General features: G+C 41.2%; 2 protein-coding genes across 6 annotated transcripts in view; one reads left to right on the top strand and one right to left on the bottom strand.

The window, feature by feature from the left end:
* Positions 1-8,346: 8,346 nt before the first annotated feature.
* TFB2M (transcription factor B2, mitochondrial) lies at positions 8,347-18,284 on the bottom strand. The gene is made up of 8 exons (XM_054061594.1): positions 17,940-18,284; positions 16,720-16,808; positions 15,661-15,814; positions 15,101-15,249; positions 13,494-13,583; positions 11,272-11,334; positions 9,824-9,975; positions 8,347-8,598 (listed from the first exon to the last, which is right to left on the bottom strand). The coding sequence occupies exons 1-8, from the start codon at positions 18,211-18,213 to the stop codon at positions 8,412-8,414; spliced, it is 1,158 nt and encodes a 385-aa protein (XP_053917569.1). The 5' UTR covers positions 18,214-18,284; the 3' UTR covers positions 8,347-8,411.
* Positions 18,285-18,320: 36 nt separating this feature from the next.
* Positions 18,321-20,159, top strand: part of CNST (consortin, connexin sorting protein) — a 47,457-nt gene continuing 45,618 nt past the window's right edge. For 2 of the 5 annotated variants that reach the window (XM_054061586.1, XM_054061585.1), the window contains exon 1: positions 18,415-18,552. In XM_054061586.1, coding sequence (XP_053917561.1) covers positions 18,498-18,552 — 55 coding nt within the window. In that variant the 5' untranslated portion in view covers positions 18,415-18,497. Of the gene's footprint in view, positions 18,553-18,787; positions 19,050-20,159 lie in introns of those variants that run through there. The other 3 variants (XM_054061587.1, XM_054061590.1, XM_054061589.1) reach the window with 3 other exon arrangements.

Here is a 20,159-nt window from a genome sequence, read left to right as displayed (position 1 = left end):
GACTGTTCTTTTAGTAAAGAAATTTTTTTCTAATAACTGATCTGAACCTCCTCTGTTGCAACTTGAAGCCATTTGCCCTTGTCCTATCCCTTGTTACTAGAGAAATGTACACTCACCTTGCTACAACTTCCTTTCAGGTAGTTGTGGAGAGCGATAAGGTCTCCCCGCAGCCTCCTTTTCTCCAGGCTAAACAATCCTACTTCCCTTAGTCACTCCTAAGACTTGTTCTCCAGACCCTTCGTCCGCGTCATTGACCTCCTCTGGACACACCTGAATGCAGAAAGTGTGCTGCATCCTTCAGTGTACTACGGAGTAGTACAGAACTACATCATTCAATATACTGCACTCTGTTGCCCTGCTCTGATGTGCTTGGATGCACCAAGTCAGCTATGTCCTTCAATATGCCACACAGGGAAAATCATACTCCTTTTGTAAGGTTGCCCAAAGGTTTTTCAGCAACTTTTTTTCACAGATGTAACACTGGAACCAGCACAGAGAAGTCAAATCTCAGGCAGGAGCTTCATCATATAGAAATCCATTCATTGCACAAGATGGTATACCTTTCAGTTCATTATCTTGGTCAAATATTGAAAAGTTTTGTTCACAAAGAAATAGAAACTGTAATGAGTCTGTCAAGAAACATCACAAAACAGGACATTGCCTACAGGAAAGCTGGAGAGGGACTGTTCCTGAAGGCTTGTGGGGATAGGACAAGGGGGAACGGGTATAAACTGGAGAGGGGCAGATTCAGACTGGACATTAGGAAGAATTTCTTCACTATGAGCGTGGTGAGACACTGGAACAGGTTGCCCAGGGAGGTTGTGGATGCCCCCATTCCTGCAGGTGTTCAATGCCAGGTTGGATGGGGCCTTGGGCAGCCTGGTCTGGTGGGACATGCCTGCCCATGGCAGGGGGGTTGGAACTAGATGATCTTTAAGGTCCCTTCCAACCCAAGCTATACTATGATATTATAATACTATGATACTATGATACATTGTACTTTTGAGCTAGCATCTGGACATGCTGATGGATCTCATAATGATCTGGATACAAAGAAGCGTTGCTGGTCCAGGACGTGCTCAGCTCCCAAGCTCCAGCAGTGTGCATCTTTGGGAGTGCATCCCATACACCAGCTGCATTTTGTTAGTCAGAGCCCTCAGTTAGCGGCACCAAATAAGTGGCAGGGAAAAGCAAAATGCTTGCATGATTAACTAAAAACCTCGCTCCGGGATAGTGATGCTCAAAGCCCACAAAATGACAAGTGCTTTCCATCTGGGTCTTGTATAGCTTTCATTCATTTATGAGATTACACACATGATGCAGGCTAAATGTGCTAAACTGCAAAGATTTTCTTTTTCTTTTTTTATGCCTGCAGAGGGAGTGTTGAGCTGTCCTGTCAGAGAACAGCGAGACAGACTTAACAGTTCCGCAAAACAGGTTTCCATTTCTGAAACATACTCAGTCTCATTTTCAGTAATGATTATTTCAGTCTGCAGCTGCTTTCATCCAAGCTGCAACAGGATAGTCAGAAATAACAATATCCAAATGACTATTGGGAAGAGCAATGTACATCAAGCCACAGGATTCCCACAGAAAAAATACATTTTGACATTCACTTAGGTGCTGCAGTGATGTAAATTTATTAGAACTGACAGCAATCTGACTGCCAAATAGTTATGTACATTACTATGCTTATCTTTATTCTTCCTTGCAAGCTTTAAAAGTGTTCAATTACAGAGATACTGTGAGATACTCAAGAATTATCGTTAACAGTCATTAAACTATTAAACTACTACCCTCTGTATTTGGCTTGTATGTTTTCCTCTTTTACCTATTTAGTCTTCTGCATGTCCCTGTCTATGCCATTTTATGGAATTTCTAAGTAGGCATTGGCCAAAACCTATAACACAAGCAAACCTAGTAATAACAGAAGTTAGTGTCTATCTCTTGGGAGGATAAAATTTAGATATGAATGGTCAAATAATACACAAAACCCAAGAATTTAAATTCCTACCCATGAACTGCAAAAGTGCATTAAGGGAAGAGATAATATACAGAACCAGATGTAGCTTTCATTGTTTTCTTAGTTTTACAAGTCAAGTTTTCTCGATCACATGTCCCATAATACAACAAAATCTCACGATGTACAAAAATACGTCTGAGGGAATGATAGTTGTCTTTCACACACAAACAGAAGGAAATGAAATCAACCTTAAAGAGCCAAGCTACTCTAGAAAAACCCCAAGTATGAATGCCCTCAGAAAGGGGCTTTCATCAGCTTGGCATAAGTTGTACAGTGAAATAAGCCACAGAGGCCGAAGAGCAACAGTTGGCTGACATTGCACTTTAATTGACAGGACAAGGTAACTGTAGTAATAGATGCTTCTGAATACAGAATAAACATTTTCATTGACACAGCGTTGGGTATTTCTCAAGCCTGGAAAGCCAATTCTGGATATCTATATCTACAGTTTGCAGACTGGGCTGTCTAGGAGGGCCACTGAACACAGTCTTTGAGCAACAATGATCAAATGAAGGCCCAACTCAGATGTTTCTGGAAATGTCAGTCTGAATTTTCTGAAGAGTATAGTGATATTATGGATATATATTCCAATAGGTGCTCATTTAATCCTATTTAGTTGAATTAATCCCTGTTATTGGTTTGGGGTTTTATATGACCAAGTCATTCACTGACCTAGACAGACTTCCCAACAGCTATGTGACATGCATGACTCTTTCTGGGCAGAAGCAGCTGTTCAAGGTATGTAGTGGAGGCATTTTTGTGGTAATTGTCACGTAATTGTGGCTGGTGCAGCTCAATTAATCATACTTCCTTGCTGCTGGTAGGTGAGACACAGTAGTGGAAGTTTAGCTTTCCTATCTTAAGACAGTGTGTTCTACAACATGAATTTACAGAAAGAATCACCATAATGAAATAAGCCAAATTCTACTCTTTAATCATAAACTTGTAATACCCATTCCAACCAATATGGTACAAAACTGAATTTTTCTGGGAGAAAAATATGGCTCAAAACACAAAATGTTAAATTTTGGATTAGTAAAAAAATCTGTGTCACTAACAGCATGGAATAGCTACCAAATAATAGTTGAAAGCTTGTAAGCACACACAAGTATTTTAGGAACACATAGGAATCTCTTACTGAGGTGTTTTCACTTTTAATGTTGTGCTAGTTAAAAAATTATTCTAGAATATAAAATTGAAGAAAAAAACACTGCAGAAGCATTTTAAGCACAAATTCATAATAAATTTCACTCACAGGTACATAGATCTTACCTACTGATTTTTTGTTACAACCTTTACCAAAACTTTGCACTTAAATAATGAGTCTTCCCTGCCTCAAACACATTCATTTCCTTCCCATGGCAGAAACAAGCTTCTGAAGTTTGTGAACATAATTTCATAGCTGTTTTCCTATTTGCTCTTTTATCAATAGGATCAATTACATCAAGTGTTTAAGTCTTGCTTACATCATGAGTAATTGCCTGTTCCATTTGGTGTGTCATAACTACCTCTAATTTCCCTTGGGCTTCATGTGCTTGCTGTGTGTTTTGTTCTATCAGCTGGGGACAGCCAGTGTATCTGTTGTTAGCAGTGACACATTAAACAACACACACGAGGAAAGACCCAAGAGCCTACTGAACAAGAAAATATTGTAAGTAAATAAACATCTCCCACCAATTCCTTGTCCTTTCTGGAAAAGTTACTTGTTATTTCCACTTGCTCAATGTTTACGGAAGAAAGGTGCAGCTTTGTTAATTAAAGGCTTGCAAAGCTTACATCAGAGCTTTGAATCTACAGCCCCCTAGATTGTGTTTAGCCTGCCAGAATAATTAATTCAATATGTTTCTCAGGAAACCTCAGGTTCTCCCTATCACACTTACACATCTTAAACTATACCACACTATCTGTTTATCAAGTTTTATGTTGATATTTCCATCACCATTATAATTATTACCTGCAAGACTGGGCTGTAATTATTAAAATGTCCTATGCTGAACAAACCTAGTAACCAGTATATACACATTCCACCTTAATAACCCTTTATCACATCATCAACTGTTTTAATTGGTACAAGGTCACAAACCCTTCTTCTGGATCAAAAGCAACCTACTGACTATAGAACCCAATTTGACTGATCACCAAATTCCAAGTAGCAAAATTTCTCATTAACTGTGTGTCACAAGGACCAACTGTTTGTATTTGCTATGATTTTAATATAGTTAAGTAGTAAAACTTTAGGCAATTGCCGTAACAGTCATGTAATTTTCTACGACAGGCAGATGGATGGCACAAATGATGAGGGCCATTAGAAAAGACTTGGCACCCCTGAAGTTACGGTCAATATACAAATTGTGATACACCAATGCTTTAATATGGCATGCCAAAAGCCATTTTCTTGGCAACTCCTCTAAGAAACAGTATTTGAAGAGTGGAAACAATACTTAACAGTTTTAATGAACAGATGCATCATGTGGGGTTGTTTTAGAGGCTCATGAATGACACCAGTCGGGGGGGGGGGGGGGGGGGGGGGGCGCGAGAATTCCACAACACCACAGTCTGGAAATAACTGGAAAATGACTGAAAGTAATATGCTATACTGTGGACCTTCTCTCAAGTATGTTGTATGCACGTTATAACCTTCATCTCATCCAAGATCATAGAGTCAAAGACAGGAAGACATAGGAAGAAATAAACCTAATAAGCTTGCAGCTAATTAATAGAAATTAAAAAATCTATTACTTTGTACCTCATATACAAGTAGTGTCATAACACACACTATGTAAAAAACTGAATTGTGCAACATTTTCAAAAGTTGGTGCTGATTTCAAAATACTTTTTGTTCCTTATTGCATCCAGCACAATAACTTACTTGCAAATTAATTTACTTTCAGAAATGGGGAACTTCACTATTCCACGATGGCAGAACAGTACTTCCTGTGAACTTTTTGGTCTCAAAGTTAGCATGAAGATCTCTTCTGGGAAGATCTAGCATTTTAAATTCCAAGTGAATTTACAGGTTTGTTTTCTCTTTGAATAGCATTTGTGAGGGTTACTAAACTGTAAGTATTAACTAAAATTATATACTACTTTCATAGCTGCAAGTTCTGTATTTGCATTTACATGAGTAAAAAATAACTGAAAAGAAGTGTGCTGAATTTTCCATCAACGCATCGAGGAATACATCAGAGGCAGATATGCAAAGGAAAGGAACAAGTAGCACAGTTGGTTAAAAGTTGTAACAAAAATGCATGAGAAGTCTTTATATAGAATTCAAAATTGCAGTGAAAGTTTGCATTATCCTACAGAAGTTGTAAACCTGCAACAGTAGGAAGTACTAGGTAGATAGTATCAACCATCAAATGCACAGACCTCCTCCCATTTCACTCCTCTGTATTTATTCACGTGTACCATTGATTTTCACTTTTTTCCATCTCTTCCATAAACATCAAAACTTTGGAATCACAGGCATTGTTCTCTTCATTTCACAGCTGTGGCCAGGATTAAACATGTTGCTTACACTTAGACATAATTCCAGAGTTTTGGTTACCATTAAATCTCCTCATTTTGAGTTGCCACTTAAACATTACTTCCCATTAGACTCCTGTTGTTACCAAGGGAGTCTCTGCACTGGCTCAGTAAATGGTGTTTTCCAACAGCATCATGAAGTTCTTTTTCTTTTTTTTTTTTTTTTTTCAGTTCATGTTTGAAACATTATCAGCAACACAGTTAAAGAAGTTTATATAGACAGTGGTGGTCTTTTATTTTATACATTGAATACTTCTCCCAGTATGCTGATATAAGACATTTTGTTGCCACAAGGGCAAGGTATTTGATTCAGGGGGTTGAGGTGGGGTGGTGTGTCAGCCCGGGAGACACCACATTCTTGCAGACTTGTAGATAACACACTTACCATCGACTGAGATTGAAAAAAAGGTGGAATTGCTTCTTAACGCAAGTTTACCATTCATGGGCAGTTTACTATCTCAGGTAACTTGCATTATAAGAGATGCAAACAGAAAACAAGCCTCAAATCTTCATAACCTACATAATACCAGTATCACTGTGAGACAGACTGCAAAATAAACCTCAGCCTCAGTGGTTTCATCACAACATTATAAAGCTTTATCAGCAGCTTAGATAGCCACAGCCTAGCTAGCACAGTGAACTGAGGCAGCTTTAAACAATTTTTATTTCTGCAGCAGGAACTGCAGGAGGAAGACAGATATGAATGCTTGTCTCATGAACGCCTTAGAATCATAGAATCACCAGGTTGGAAAGGACCCACTGGATCATTGAGTCCAACCATTCCTAACACTCCCTTACACCACATCCCTAAGCAACTCATCCAGCCGTTCCTTAAACACCTCCAGGGAAGGTGACTTGACCACCTCCCTGGGCAGCCTGTTCCAGTGCCTGATGACTCTTTCCGTGAAGAAATTTTTTCTGATATCCAGCCTGAACGTCCCCTGGCGGAGCTTCAGGCCATTCCCTCTTGTCCTGTCCTCTGTCACTTGGGAGAAGAGGCCAGCTCCCTCCTCTCCACAACCTCCTTTCAGGTAGTTGTAGAGAGCAATAAGGTCTCCCCTCAGCCTCCTCTTCTCCAGGCTAAACAACCCCAGCTCTCTCAGCCGCTCCTCATAAGACTTGGTTCTCCAGCCCCTTCACCAGCCTCGTTGCTCTTCTCTGGACACGCTCCAGAGCCTCAACATCCTTCTTGTGGTGAGGGGCCCAGAACTGAACACAGTACTCAAGGTGCAGTCTCACCAGTGCTGAGTACAGAAGGAGAGTAACCTCCCTGCATCTGCTGGTCACACTGTTTCTGATACAAGCCAAGATGCCATTGGCCTTCTTGGCTACCTGGGCACACTGCTGGTTCATGTTCAGGCGGCTGTCAACCAACACCCCAGGTCCTTTTCCTCCGTACAGCTCTCCAGCCACTCTTCCCCCAGTCTGTAGCACTGCATAGGGTTGTTGTGCCCCAAGCGCAGGACCCGGCCTTTGGCCTTGTTGAACCTCATGCCATTGGCCTTGGCCCAGCAGTCCAGCCTGTTAAGATCCCTTTGCAGAGCCTCCCTACGCTCCAGCATATCCACACTTCCATCCAGCTTAGTGTCATCCGCAAACTTGCTGAGGGTGCACTCAGTGCCTTCATCCACGTCATTGATAAAGACATTGAACAGGGCTGGACCCAGTACTGAGCCCTTGCTCTATGCCTAAGAAATGCAATTCTGTGTTTCCATTGGTTTTGACACCGCTGTTTTCTAAAGGCTGAAAATAGCTCAGCTTTTACCAAAAAGGCATTTTATTAACTGATGGCTGTGCTAAAAAAAGCGTATTTTTGGCCACATCTATTCCCAGAGAAGACAGTATAGAACACAGAACCTCTGCAGCCTGCCAGCACTATCAGGCAACAACATAACAGTTACATGGTAAGACAGGAAGAGAAACTAGGAACAGGTTGCATTACGGCAAACTATGGCTAAAAAAAGAATTTTAATAGCATATGGTTTTGAAGTAAGTTACATTTGTACATATAATACACATTAAACAAATACATATTGATGAACATTGCAGGTAAGATGATTTCCTCCCCCCCTCCAAATTGTTCATACAGCACTGAAAGTTCTGGTGACTCTGTCTTCAGACCTAAAATAAGATAAAGCCTATACGCATATAGGTGTTTGTATACTGTAAACTAGAATAGGCTGTCCAGTGTTCTTTTCAAAAAAAGAATTGTTACAACTTTTTTTTCCCCCAGAGATATAACAATCTTCAGCTAAAAAAAAAAAAAAACAAACAAAAAAAACCCCCACAAAAACAACAAAACCAAACCCAAACACAACACCTCTCAGTTTGTTTTACCATGCTGTCATTACCTGGTCCTTCTATTAACCCAACACTATTAATTTACTGATATTATGGTGACTTTGGACTGCAAGGTTCTCAGGTCAGGAGACAATATAACAGATTCAGTGTTGGTAAAAAACTATGTATTTGGGGAATCTGTGAAAGAGCATTCAAATCACTGAGCGCTAAAGTACAAACTACACAAATAATTATATTTGGTCTGTTATTTTTTGAATGTTGTAGATATACAGCACTGTGACAAAAAGTTCTGTTTAAGTGGGTCATCCAAAAGCAGCAGGTCACTAATATGCTCCTGGAAAAGATGCAAAGTTTGTCCACTTTAGATAGAATTGTAATCAAATAAATGTGAACCCATTACTTTCATCTGGTATACAAGGGCTCTTGTTACTTTCTAAATTTATATTCCTGTTTGGACAGGAAATCTCTAGCTAACAGTATTGCCGATTTTATTTAAATCATTTCTTATCAAAGTAATCTTCCAGAAGCAAAGGTGATCTTCCAAAAGACAGCAGCTTTAGATTTATAAGTTTATTTTCCTTATACTTTCCAAGACTTCATCATGGAACCAAGTGTCAGTAAACATACTAGAGTTTTGCAAAGCCTCAAAAAGACGTCTGTAGTCTTCTGGGTATAAGTCACGCATTTCAGCACTTTTTGGAATTTCTAGCTCTCTCAGTAATTTGCCACCACTGTCCAAGCTCCATGAACTGAAAAACAAGCAAGCAAACAAATCATAACGGAGCATTTCTTTCTGTGAAAAATTAAAAAGTAAAGAAACGGGATCTGAAGGTAGCTTCTAGAAGTTAACATCTTCCTACAACACAAGTTATTTCCAATCCATACTGAAAACAGGAAGAAGCCTCTGCTAACAAGATACATAAATACCAAATAAAGCCCCTAGCAAACACAGACAATACCAAACCACACAAGCCTCCTCATTAGAGGGCAGGTGCCCTCCCTTCTTCCTCTCCCACAACGGCATAAGTCAGTAACAGGAATTACAGTGTAAAAGGGGGCTATTCTTCAATGCCCTGGAAATCAAAACCAAGGTCATCTTCAAGGTGATTCAGTACAGCATGAAATAGTGTGATTTACACCTCCCAGGTATTTTCTTCTATATATAAACAGATGAATCCACTGTCTCCCCATCTTCATCACTGCTATGAAAACTAGAACTCTTATAATTCTGTATATGTTAACTATTTCCCAGACAAGAAAAGGATGCATAAATACACAGAAGATGCACATTGGAAGCCTTCAAGGTTAACTGCACTTCCTGGCCAAAGGACTGAGTGGCAATTAGGTACACCACTGAGCTTTTACGAGACAAGTCTATTAAGTCAGTTTCCATCCATTAAATCTACTAATCATACAGCAAAGTGAATAGCTCCACTGTAATACCAAAAAGATCACAAATAAGCCTAAAGCCTTATTTTTTTTAATTAGATAACAGAAAGCCATTTGAGGACATCCCTACTCTGCCTTCAACAACCTTCAGCTGTTTTCATTAGCATTACCTTGATGTCAGTTATAAACTGAAACTCTTTTCCAGCTTTTAATTTCAATACCTGCAAAACCTTTGGTGACTTTAATTATGTCTGTGAGGTGAGTGAAAACTTCTTGCAAATGCATGACCTCACTCCCATTGGAAGTATAGATAATTACTGCACATCTACACTCTAAATACTTGTCAACATTCCTGTCAAACCACATTTTTACCATCTGCAAATACAGGCCAGGAACATGACCCAAACCACTGTACTGTGGGTTGCAAAAATGAAATCTTCTATTCTACATGTAGACAATTCCTTTTTTTTTTTTTGAAAGCTGTATTTCAGCTGCAAATACATACTTTTTTGAGAACATGTTTTAGTATTTTGCTATATTCCTCTGAAGAATAAAGTATAAAAACTTCAATGCTTTCTTACTTACTTTAATCTATCAGTAAGTCTGGATCTGGGTTTAGCAAAACACTGTTTCACCATGAAAACAAAGGTAGATGAATTTGTGGTCTTCAAGCCTCCTGTGAAAAGATTTTGCCGAGGAGTTAGTCGTACCAAACATAAATGGTCATTTGGCAGGCACTGCAAGAAAAACAAACAAAAGACACCGAAAAGTCATTTTTGAGACAGGGTCTGTCTTCAACTAAGAGTAAGCATTACATCTGTGCCACCAGTAACATTTCTTCAAGAATTTTAGATGTCTTAATGAGATGACTTCTTTGGAAGCTGAGGCTTTAAAATTTTATTCGAGAACAAGGACACTTTATCTTGCTCCACCCTTCAAACAGGAAAGGAAACAAAACAGACATACTATCACTTCAGTTTAATTTTATTTTTTTAAGACAGAACTTTCTTAGATGAACTAGACAATACAGCCCTGACATAAGTTTTCAAGAGAATATATGGCCTATTGTATTCCTATACTATGTGAGGTAGCAGATCTACCTGCCTCTTGTATATAAAAACTGAATTATTTGAGTGTAACACTATGACAATATTGCAACTTGATGATTTTATGAAGTTTGGAACAATAATTTTAACTGCAACAAATGTACTTCTATATTGACAGCAATGGAAATATGGTCCAACAGATCTCACATCTGTAATTCTCCTAAGGCTGTCACAATGCATCTTATGTAATCTACCTGATATTCCTCTCTACTTGGCTTTACATCGACATGATCAAGTGTGTAAGGCACACCCAATCACTTATACTCACTTAGTCATGTATATTGTACAGTAACAATTCAAACACTTAATATACTACTGTAGCAGTTTTCTGGGGAGGGTAAAATCAAATACTAAGGAAGCATGGGTTTATATTAGTTGTATTAAATAGAAACGTTCTTATAAAAAGGGACATCATTATTTCTCTAAAAGAGAAAACTAAAGAACTTTACACAGGGTATTTTTCAAATTTGTCAAATTTAGGCTTTGACTCATCCTTATCAGCGATTAACTAGCACAAGGAACCTACACTGGACATGTGAAGAATTATTTTAATCAAAATCAGCAGCGTACTGCTATCAATTGTCGCAACACTTGTTTTGTCCATGTGGGCAGATGTGAACCTGTCAGTAACTTCTTTTGAAATAGACTTTATCTGTTCACATCCCTTTTATGGTGTTTATTCACTTTATTTTTTCCATCACAGAGAGTAATGATACTAATTTATTTCAGTTTCTTAGCTAAGAGCGATTCTTCACCCTACTTCTGATGCATCTACATGCTGCCCGTAAGTTTTAGAAGAACACTACTTAAAAAAAATACACTATTCGTCGACAAAAAAAGTACGTGTAAATGAAGTTATTTTAACCTTTAATTAAAAGTGGTTTAGCTGCATTTCCGAAAGGAGGAAAGTGCACACAATGATCTTACCGTGCTTTTTGGTATTGCCAGTGCCCCATTTTTCAAATTAGTTATAAATGATGACCAAGGTTCCTAGGAGAGGAAGACAAATATATCCCAGAATTAAAATGGTTTGTTAGAATTTGGAAAAATACCTACTATTAATCCTGTCAAATTAGAAGTCCATCTCATTCTAAAAATTTACTTTAAAATTATATAAATATACTAGAACTAGAGAGAAAAAAAAGTCAATTCACAAGCATACAAAGGCCAGACAAAAAATGTTATTTAATCATATTCCTGAAAAAGTATCTGTGCAGCACTGGTAAATTAGTTATAATCAAATAACTTGCATACATTACCATACATTAGTGGGACTACCTATAGGTTTCAAATTCAAAATTCGAAACAAAGGTAAAAACTGACAACTGACCATTAGTGTTGAGTCCAAACGAAAGTCACACCAGCTCAATAACCTGTCTCCTGAGCAGCTAAGCAGATGTATAGCAAACACTGCACTACCAGGGCACATGTACGTAATAGGTTCCTTGAGTATCATAGAATCACTATGTTGGAAAGGACCTAGTGGATCATCGAGTCCAACTATTCCTAACAATCCCTAAACCATGTCCCTCAGCACCTCATCCACCCGTCCCTTAAACACCTCCAGGGAAGGTGACTCAACCACCTCCCTGGGCAGCCTGTTCCAGTGACCAATGACCCTTTCTATGAAAAATTTTTTCCTGATGTCCAGTCTGAACCTTCCCTGCCAGAGCTTGAGGCCATTCCCTCTAGTCCTGTCCCCTGTCACTTGGGAGAAAAGGCCAGCTCACTCCCCTCCACAACCTCCTTTCAGGTAGTTGTAGAGAGCAATAAGGTCTCCCCTCAGCCTCCTCTTCTCCAGGCTAAACAACCCCAGCTCTCTCAGCCGCTCCTCATAAGCCCCCTGACCAGCTTCATTGCTCTTCTCTGGACACGCTCCAGAGCCTCAATATCCTTCTTGTGGTGAGGGGCCCAGAACTGAACACAGTACTCAAGGTGCGGTCTCGCCAGTGCCACGTACAGGAGAGTAACCTCCCTGGACCTGCTGGTCACACAGTTTCTGATACAAGCCAAGATGCCATCGGCCTTCTAGGCCACCTGGGCACATTGCTGGCTCGTGTTCAGTCAGCTGTCAACCAACACCTCCAGGTCCTTCTCCTCCGTGCAGCTTTCTAGCCAGACTTCTCCTAGTCTGTAGCACTGCACAGGGTTGTTGTGCCCCAAGTGCAGGACCTGGCATTTGGCCTTGTTAAACCTCATGCCTCTGGTCTCAGCCCAGCGGTCCAGCCTGCGCAGACCTCTTTGAAGAGCCTCCCTACCCTCCCGCAGGTCGACGCTTCCATCCAGCTTTGTGTCATCCGCAAACTTGCTAAGGGTGCACTCAATGCCTTCACCTAGGTCACTGATAAAGACATTGAGCAGGGCTGGACCCAGTACCATCTTATTCTTCAACTCCTTACTATTTATCTTAATATGTACCTCGTGGTATAAAGATATTTGGAAGGCAATAGATACTGGAACTTTCAATTTTAAAATAGCAAAACACTTGAACTATGAAGGTAGGTGCCTACAAAACCAGAGCACAAACAAAGATAAATCTAAGAAGTGTAAAGTAAGTGAAAGCTGATGGCCATACGCTCATAAGGAGGTGGGAGGACAATATTGAAAAGTTCTGAATAAACCAAACCATAGCATGTTTGACAAGGTAAGATAGTTATTCACCAGCAGAAGCAAGTCTGCTTAGAACATAAAGGGACCAAGACTGAAAAATATATTTCTGCCGAACGCAGCCCAGGAAGTTCAAAGCATACATGATGGCAAAATGCAGAGGACATAACAAAGAACAGACTGTGACAAATTGGAGGAGCGGCCTTCTGGTCTCACCTAACCCTTAGCAAGATGGAAAAGACTTATATGTTGAGCAAATATCTCCTCCTTATCTACCAGTTTCTGAGAATAAATGTTTTTGAGTACAGTGGATTGTAATGAAAATACTGCCATCATAGTTAATAATGATGCTGCTTAACTGAGAGAGTTTGACAAAAAATATGACTGTTTCAGGTTTTTACATCCAAATTTTCAATAATTCTGCAACTAATTTAAACATCAAATTAGCTTCTAATTAGTTTATGACAGTAAAACACTATAAATCATTTTCTAAAAACATGTCTATGGCATTAGACCATGTCAGCTGGTACAAAAAAACTCACCATGTGTAGCAGCTGAATTTCACATCCTATTTGCCAAAGTACACTAAGTGCTTGGTAAGCCTTCACTTCTCCAGGCTTTGCTGTTAATACCTAACAAAATAGCAAAGAAAGAGCATTTTTGTTACAAACCCAAGACTGCTTCTTTATCAAAGCAAAATCCTTATACATCTAACAAGTGGTAAGAAATTTATAGTGAAGTTTAAAAATCCAATGTACATTAGGCCACAAATACATACTTTGTGCTATTTTAGTATGTCTTGTCAGAACACTCAATCAGACAACATTATGGCAGTCTAAGTATTTCTTCACAGCAGTTATTTGGATAACTGAACTTGTAGGAATTTCCAGGTTATGCTTTCTGGTCCCTTTTAAGGCAGAGAATTTTCACACAGATGATAAACAGTGACCACATTTTGTATAAAAACCACAACATGGGCAAAGTTATCAGCTTACACTATTAAGATAGTATTCCCAATAAGACACACAAGCAGCATAAGCCAAACATGAAGTGACCTCACAGAACATTAAGCAGCTTGTGCAGTCATCATCCTCATCAGTATTACTGATGAGACAATTCTTAGGGCAAGAACAAAAGAAAAATTGGTGGCTACTCTGAAACAGGGCAAAGAAAGTAGTAAATTGTAACAGGGAGATTTAACTTCGTAATATATTTAAAGGAACCTCTGCATATAATCAACCAAAAAAATAAAACCCAACCCCAACACAAGGTTCCAATTGCTTTTAACAGCACAACTCTCATTTAACAGGGTTCACAATAAAAGCAGAAAACTCAATAAAAAAACACAGTGACTGCTTTAAATAAATAGGCTGCTCCTCATTTGCTCAGAAATCTGGCCTCTAGAAACATACCATTTAAAAGCGGGCATTTCAGTGGTGTCCAGCCTGTCATTTTGCAGAATATACCTAGGATTTTTACTTCAGCAAGGTGCCAGACATAACCCAGGTTATGTAAGCACACACGGAAGTCTCTGCTTGCTACAACTAACTAAAGGTTTGTGTCTCTGTGTGAACCTCAGTTTAACAGAAATAAAAGGTATCCTTGAACTAGAAGTACAGTTCTAGAGGTCTGGGACAGCATAAATTAGGAACATATACCCAGAAAGCTGCTCTGCAACTTAGCATACAGAACCTTAATAAAAAGGTTTGCAAATCCCTCATATTTTGCCTCAGTTTTTTTCAATATTGCATACAAAATTTCTCGAGAGGACAAGTGCATCTCTCCAAGTATGGCATCCTGTTCATGAAGCATTATTAAGTCTTCATTGACTATTACAATTTTGTTGCAAAAGCATGTTAACAGATTTAAGGACCTTACAAGTTCCAACAGAAAGCTGCTAGTCTGCTGCTGCATATCCCTCTCAAGGACCAGCCTTCACAGTGACAAGGCTTGTGGTTATGTGACAACAGAACAATTCTTGACAGTGCTATTAAACCATAAAGTGAAAAAATAGGAAACAGACAAGACTTAAAAATTCAAGCAGAAAAAGAAATTCAGTAGCAAAAATATTAATCTTACAATATAAATATTTTTGTGTTCTGTGAAGTACTGCTTATTCTTTACTACCTGTAAAATCTCTTACACATACCTTGTACTCTTTTTCACTTATAAAAACGTTGAGTTCTACTCTTCCATATTTGTATATGGAACTGCATTCATACAGGGAAAAAAGAAGCCTCCAAAGTGTGTTCCTTTCCTTTCTCTGTGGCAAGATCCCAAAAACTTTCACAGGTACATCTGTTTCAACAGTGTGTAAAAGTATCTTTAAAATTTTGCAATCTATACCAGACAATTTCATTAAGGCTAGTGGCGAGACTACAAACAATTAAGAAAAGGAAGTCTGTCAGCTCATGTGGTTCTAGAACGAATACAATTAAAGCTTTAGCCAAAGCTATGCCCAGTTTGCATTAGGCTACACCTTTAATAAAGACAAGTAAATAGCTGACATTCCATACTGCCACAAGAGTTTTTTTAAGCTATAAAGAACCTAAATAAAGCTGAAATGTAGGAAAAAAGTATCCATTAATCCACTATATGTACATATACATATGTATATGTAAATAGAACATCAAGCAGACTGCAAAGATTTTGCCAAACTACCTATGCATCCTTTAAACATTTTTGTAACGTGTGATCATATACATATACCTGCCCTCCAAGGAACTGCTGCTACACCCATGGTTTCAAAAAGCTCGTCAGAACACAGAGCAGGTGGTTTCACCTTTCCAGTCACCAAAGGATCCAGTCTAAAGAAGTCACCATAAATTACCCTTAGTTGTCCATCCAGGCTATTCTCTAGGGACTGAATAAAATCAGTTTCAGTTGAAGAAATCTGAATGCAAATCTTTCTTGCAAAACACCCAACCCAAACAACAACAAAAAGTTCAAGCACCATCCAAAATTGTTACCCAGTCAACAAGAGTCAAATCTCAGAGCTGCTTCTTACAACTGATAAAAAGAATAGCTTCTTTCATTGGGCAGGTTATTTTGTCATTTTTATGCTGCTCAACTGGAGCTTGAAAACACATTCTTAAATCAGTAAGGTGTTCTGCAATGCTTTGCATAAAAAGGCTAAACTCAACTAAGCAAACCACTGCACTTAATGATTTACAACTGGAATTCTTCATCCATGTAGAGAGAATGCCTTTTATATACATTTTAAGTCAGGTGACAGTCTGTGGTTCCAAACCTCTAATTTACAGCATTGTAAAACAATCCTTCTAGTGCAACTTCTGCAGCTCTATCTCTGAACACCTCTTAATCCACTCAAAGCCAAGGTCAACAGAAAAGAACACACGAAATGTCTTAATATTACCAGTCAATCATAGGATGAAAGATTAAATATCATGAGATAGTCAGAATAACCAAGACTATTTTTACAGATTTCTAAAAGCTACATAAAGACATCTTACTTAAACATACACAACTACAATGCCTCTGATTAATATTAGCCTTAAATTTATCCATGAAACATAGGAAGACTATAAACTTGAATTCCTGTATACATGAAACGTCAAATCAATAAAATGGCCTATTGCTGAACGTGCAATGTAAAACCAAACAATATTTACTATTGTTAAGAGTTATTTCAGATGTTACAAGTAACAATCACTAGCTAATTCCTTTTCAATCCAACAATTATTACACAAACGTAAGTTAATTTCTTTAATTAAGTTTTAGAAATGTATTACCAAATCAAAAGTGTACCTGTAAATTTGGAAGAAAAGCTAAGTTACTTTCCACAGCTACCACTCTAATGCCTGCATTAAGCAGAATTCGGGTCAAGATTCCAGGACCTGAAGGGAGAAAACAATAATAAAAAATAGTTTCCCAATACAACACTTGGGACACCACCTTCAACAGAAGGTAACTTGTGTTTGTTTAAACAGACTTCAAGAGTTAGAAAAAAGATTCACACACAGCCTGCCTGAGATCTCTCAGTGAATTATGCAGAGCATGGCATTACAATAGGATACTCAGAATCATAGAATAGTTTGGGTCAGATGGGACCTTAAAGATCACCTAATTCTAACACCCCTGACACAGGCAGGGACATGACCCACTAAACGAGGCTGCCCAAGGCCTCATCCAACCTGGCCTTGAACACCTCCAGGGATAAGGCAGCCACAACATCCCTGGGCAACCTGTGCCAGTGCCTCACCACTCACATAATGAAGAAATTCTTCCTTATGTGTAGCCTAAATCTGCCCCTCTCTACTTAATACCCACTACCCCTAGTTCTACCACTACAAGCCTTTTTGAGCAGTCCCTCCATTGTACTTTTTCTACTAATAACTGAAATATGCTTTGAAACCTTACCCACGTTATCTCTACAGGTAAAATACCCTTTGCAGAAACAAAAAATTAAGTCACTGCAGAGGGTTAGTTGTGTAATGGCCCACAGTCTTAGGCATTCTTTTATTGACAAAAAATAAACTTTGTCTCCAAACCGAAACACATTACCTGGAAAGAAACTTACATCTCTGCTTACTTTCTAGCTAAGTTTCGAGAACACCCGTGACTCAAGTCTCCAGACTGAGCACTCAATCCTTCTCCCTAAAGCTCTGTATAAGCTGTCCCGCCGCCCCAGGCAAGCCGCAGTGCCGCGACACCAACCTGCCGGCGGCCAACACCCGCCCTGGGAGGATATCAGGGCGGCGGGAGCCACCGCCTCCAGCACGGATCCCGTCCCACAACGGAGCCGCCCCCTACCCGTAACCCCGGGGGAGGGAGGGCCGCAAGGCCCTTCCCTCGGCACCATCGCCTCTCCGCGGCCCCGGAGAAATGACATCCGTTACTGCCGGCGGCGAGGTCGGAGGCGCCCGCTGACCCCGCAAGGTCACGCCGAGCGGCGCCGCGTCCCGGCAGCCCCGGAGGCTACGGCCGGGCAGGCAAAAGGGACAGCAGGAGCCCTCGGGGTGGCTTACCGGGCGCGCACTCGAGCAGGACGGGCTGGGGCCCGGCCCCGCCCCGCAGGCAGCCCTGAACGGTGCGCGCCAGTCGCGGGCAGGCGATGAAACGGCGGAGCGGCGAGCGCCGCCGCAGCCCATCCTGCACCAGCCGCTCTACCTCCGCTGCCTCCGGAACCCGCAGCCCCGGGCTCGCCCACTGCCCCGCCGCCCGCCTCGCCCAGCACGGCAGCGGCGGGAGGAGGAGGCGGATGCGGCGGCAGCATCCCGGCGGCGCCCGCCCCGCCAGCATGGCCGCGCACCGCCGGGGCAGCACGCGGGCGGGAAGCGCGATCGCCGCAGCAACGGGCGACGTCACTTCCGCCCGCCGCTACGGGCCTCTCTAGCGCGCTTCCGCTCTATCGTTGGGAGGGCTCTCCGTCCCGCCGTCTCCCTCTGATCTCTATGGTGCCGGCCCCGCACCGCCACCAGCCTTGCGGCAGCGCCGCCCGCGCGCCTCGCCTCCCCGCCATGGCGCCCGAGCCGCAGCGCGGCTGAGGTGAGCCGCGATCGGGGAGAAAGAGAAAGAAAAGCGAGATGTTTGTTCCGCGATCGGAGTCGGGGAGGGCGAAAAGGAAAGACTCCGGAGGAGGTGATGGCCGCCGGGCGGCGGGAAGGCGCCTTGCGCCCCGTTGCCGTCCCTCTGGCGGTGGTTGGTGAGGGCGGCGCGGGGGGGGGGGGTGCGCGGTAAACAGCGCGGGGCGCGGGGCGCGCGCCGCACGCGGAGCCGGTGCCGGGCGGGGCTGGGCTGGGGCTGAGCTGTGCCCGCCCCAGGCTGGGGGTGCCGGGCGCGGGGGGGCTGCCTTGAAAGAGCAAAGCTGGAAGGAGAAAGGGTGTGATGTCTAGGACTCCTCCGTGTCTGCCAGGGTTGGAAATCCCAGGAGCTATGTATTTAGTTTGAGGTTTGCCCGGGTTGTTTTTATGAGAAGCTTTGATCTCCTCGTCGGCAGCTCAACAGGCACTTCGGGACTCGGTTCTTCGCGTAGCCCTGACGCCCTCAGCAGGTGCAGGATCCTGCTCCGGCGCATCTCCCACAGCGGTCCTTGTCGGCTTCTGTTTGCCCGATACCATCTTGCAATTACGTTGTAGGTAAAGCCGGTAGTTCAGTAGCAGCGACGTTGTCCTTTCAAGAGTTTTTCTAATGCCTTAACGAAAAATAACAGTTAAATTCTAATCTTCCTTATTCCAGTCTCTTTCTTCCTATTTTCTGTCCTTATTGCATCTCTGCAGTGTGAAAAGTGTCCCTGCCCATGGCAGGGGGGTTGGAACTGGATGATCTTTAAGGTCCCTTCCAACCCATTCTATGATTCTATGACCACCTTCAGAATGTATCTAAGTTCTGCAAAATTGGAGTTCATCCTTTAGGGATACAGTGCTTAAGCCTGTCAGTGGCAGGTGAGTGGCAGCAGTGTGATGGAATTCTAGGGAAGGAGAGAGAGAGTCCTCCCAAATGTGTTTGTGCAGAAGGCAAGAGGGATCAGGTAATCACAGTGTAGACTCGTCTTCAAATTAGTGGCTCAATAATAGACTTTATGATTTTGTGCAAATTGTTTCATTTCTTGTGTCTTGTTTCTCTGTTTGTAAAGTGAGAAATTCACATGTGCCTGCTTACTAAACAAAGTAATTTAGTTTGATATATCTTTATTAGACAGAACCTGGGACAGAAAATTGTGGCTTTGCTATTCTCCGGTGGATCTGCATATGGCATGAAGAGGCTCTGGGCTGGATTTAGGAAAGGTTGCAAATGCCTTGTCAAATGCAGCAGTTCTTCAAATCTGCAATTTATTTTTAAATACTCTGCTCTTTTACACTGAGCGCTGCAGTAGTCTTCCCTATGCCTTAGGGGAAATGGACAGACTGTTCAGCTGGATGATGGGATAGACCTCAATCCATTTTTAAACTGGACTTAATGTTTTTAATAGCTTTTTTCCTCTCTTACTAATTAGTCTGATAATTCAGTAATTCATAGGACTTCTAGAACATCGAGCAGAACTTGTTTTTGTTAGAGTGAGTGTTAGTAATGTCCTAATTCAGTAGTCGTTATCAAAGTTGGTTGATAGCTGTGGCCACAGAAAGATTGGGTACAGTTACTATATCATGCTGTTGTACTCTGCTAGGATCATCTATGAATGAGCTGTTCGGAGTAATTGAAGTTATTCAGAGAAATGTTTGCTAAGCCAGAATGTCTTGACATTCTTC

The sequence above is a fragment of the Cuculus canorus genome, chromosome 3 (assembly GCF_017976375.1).
Source record: "Cuculus canorus isolate bCucCan1 chromosome 3, bCucCan1.pri, whole genome shotgun sequence".
Lineage (NCBI taxonomy): Eukaryota > Metazoa > Chordata > Aves > Cuculiformes > Cuculidae > Cuculus > Cuculus canorus.
The sequence above is the reverse complement of the archived record's forward strand: the minus strand, read 5'-3'. Positions and strand labels throughout refer to the sequence as shown.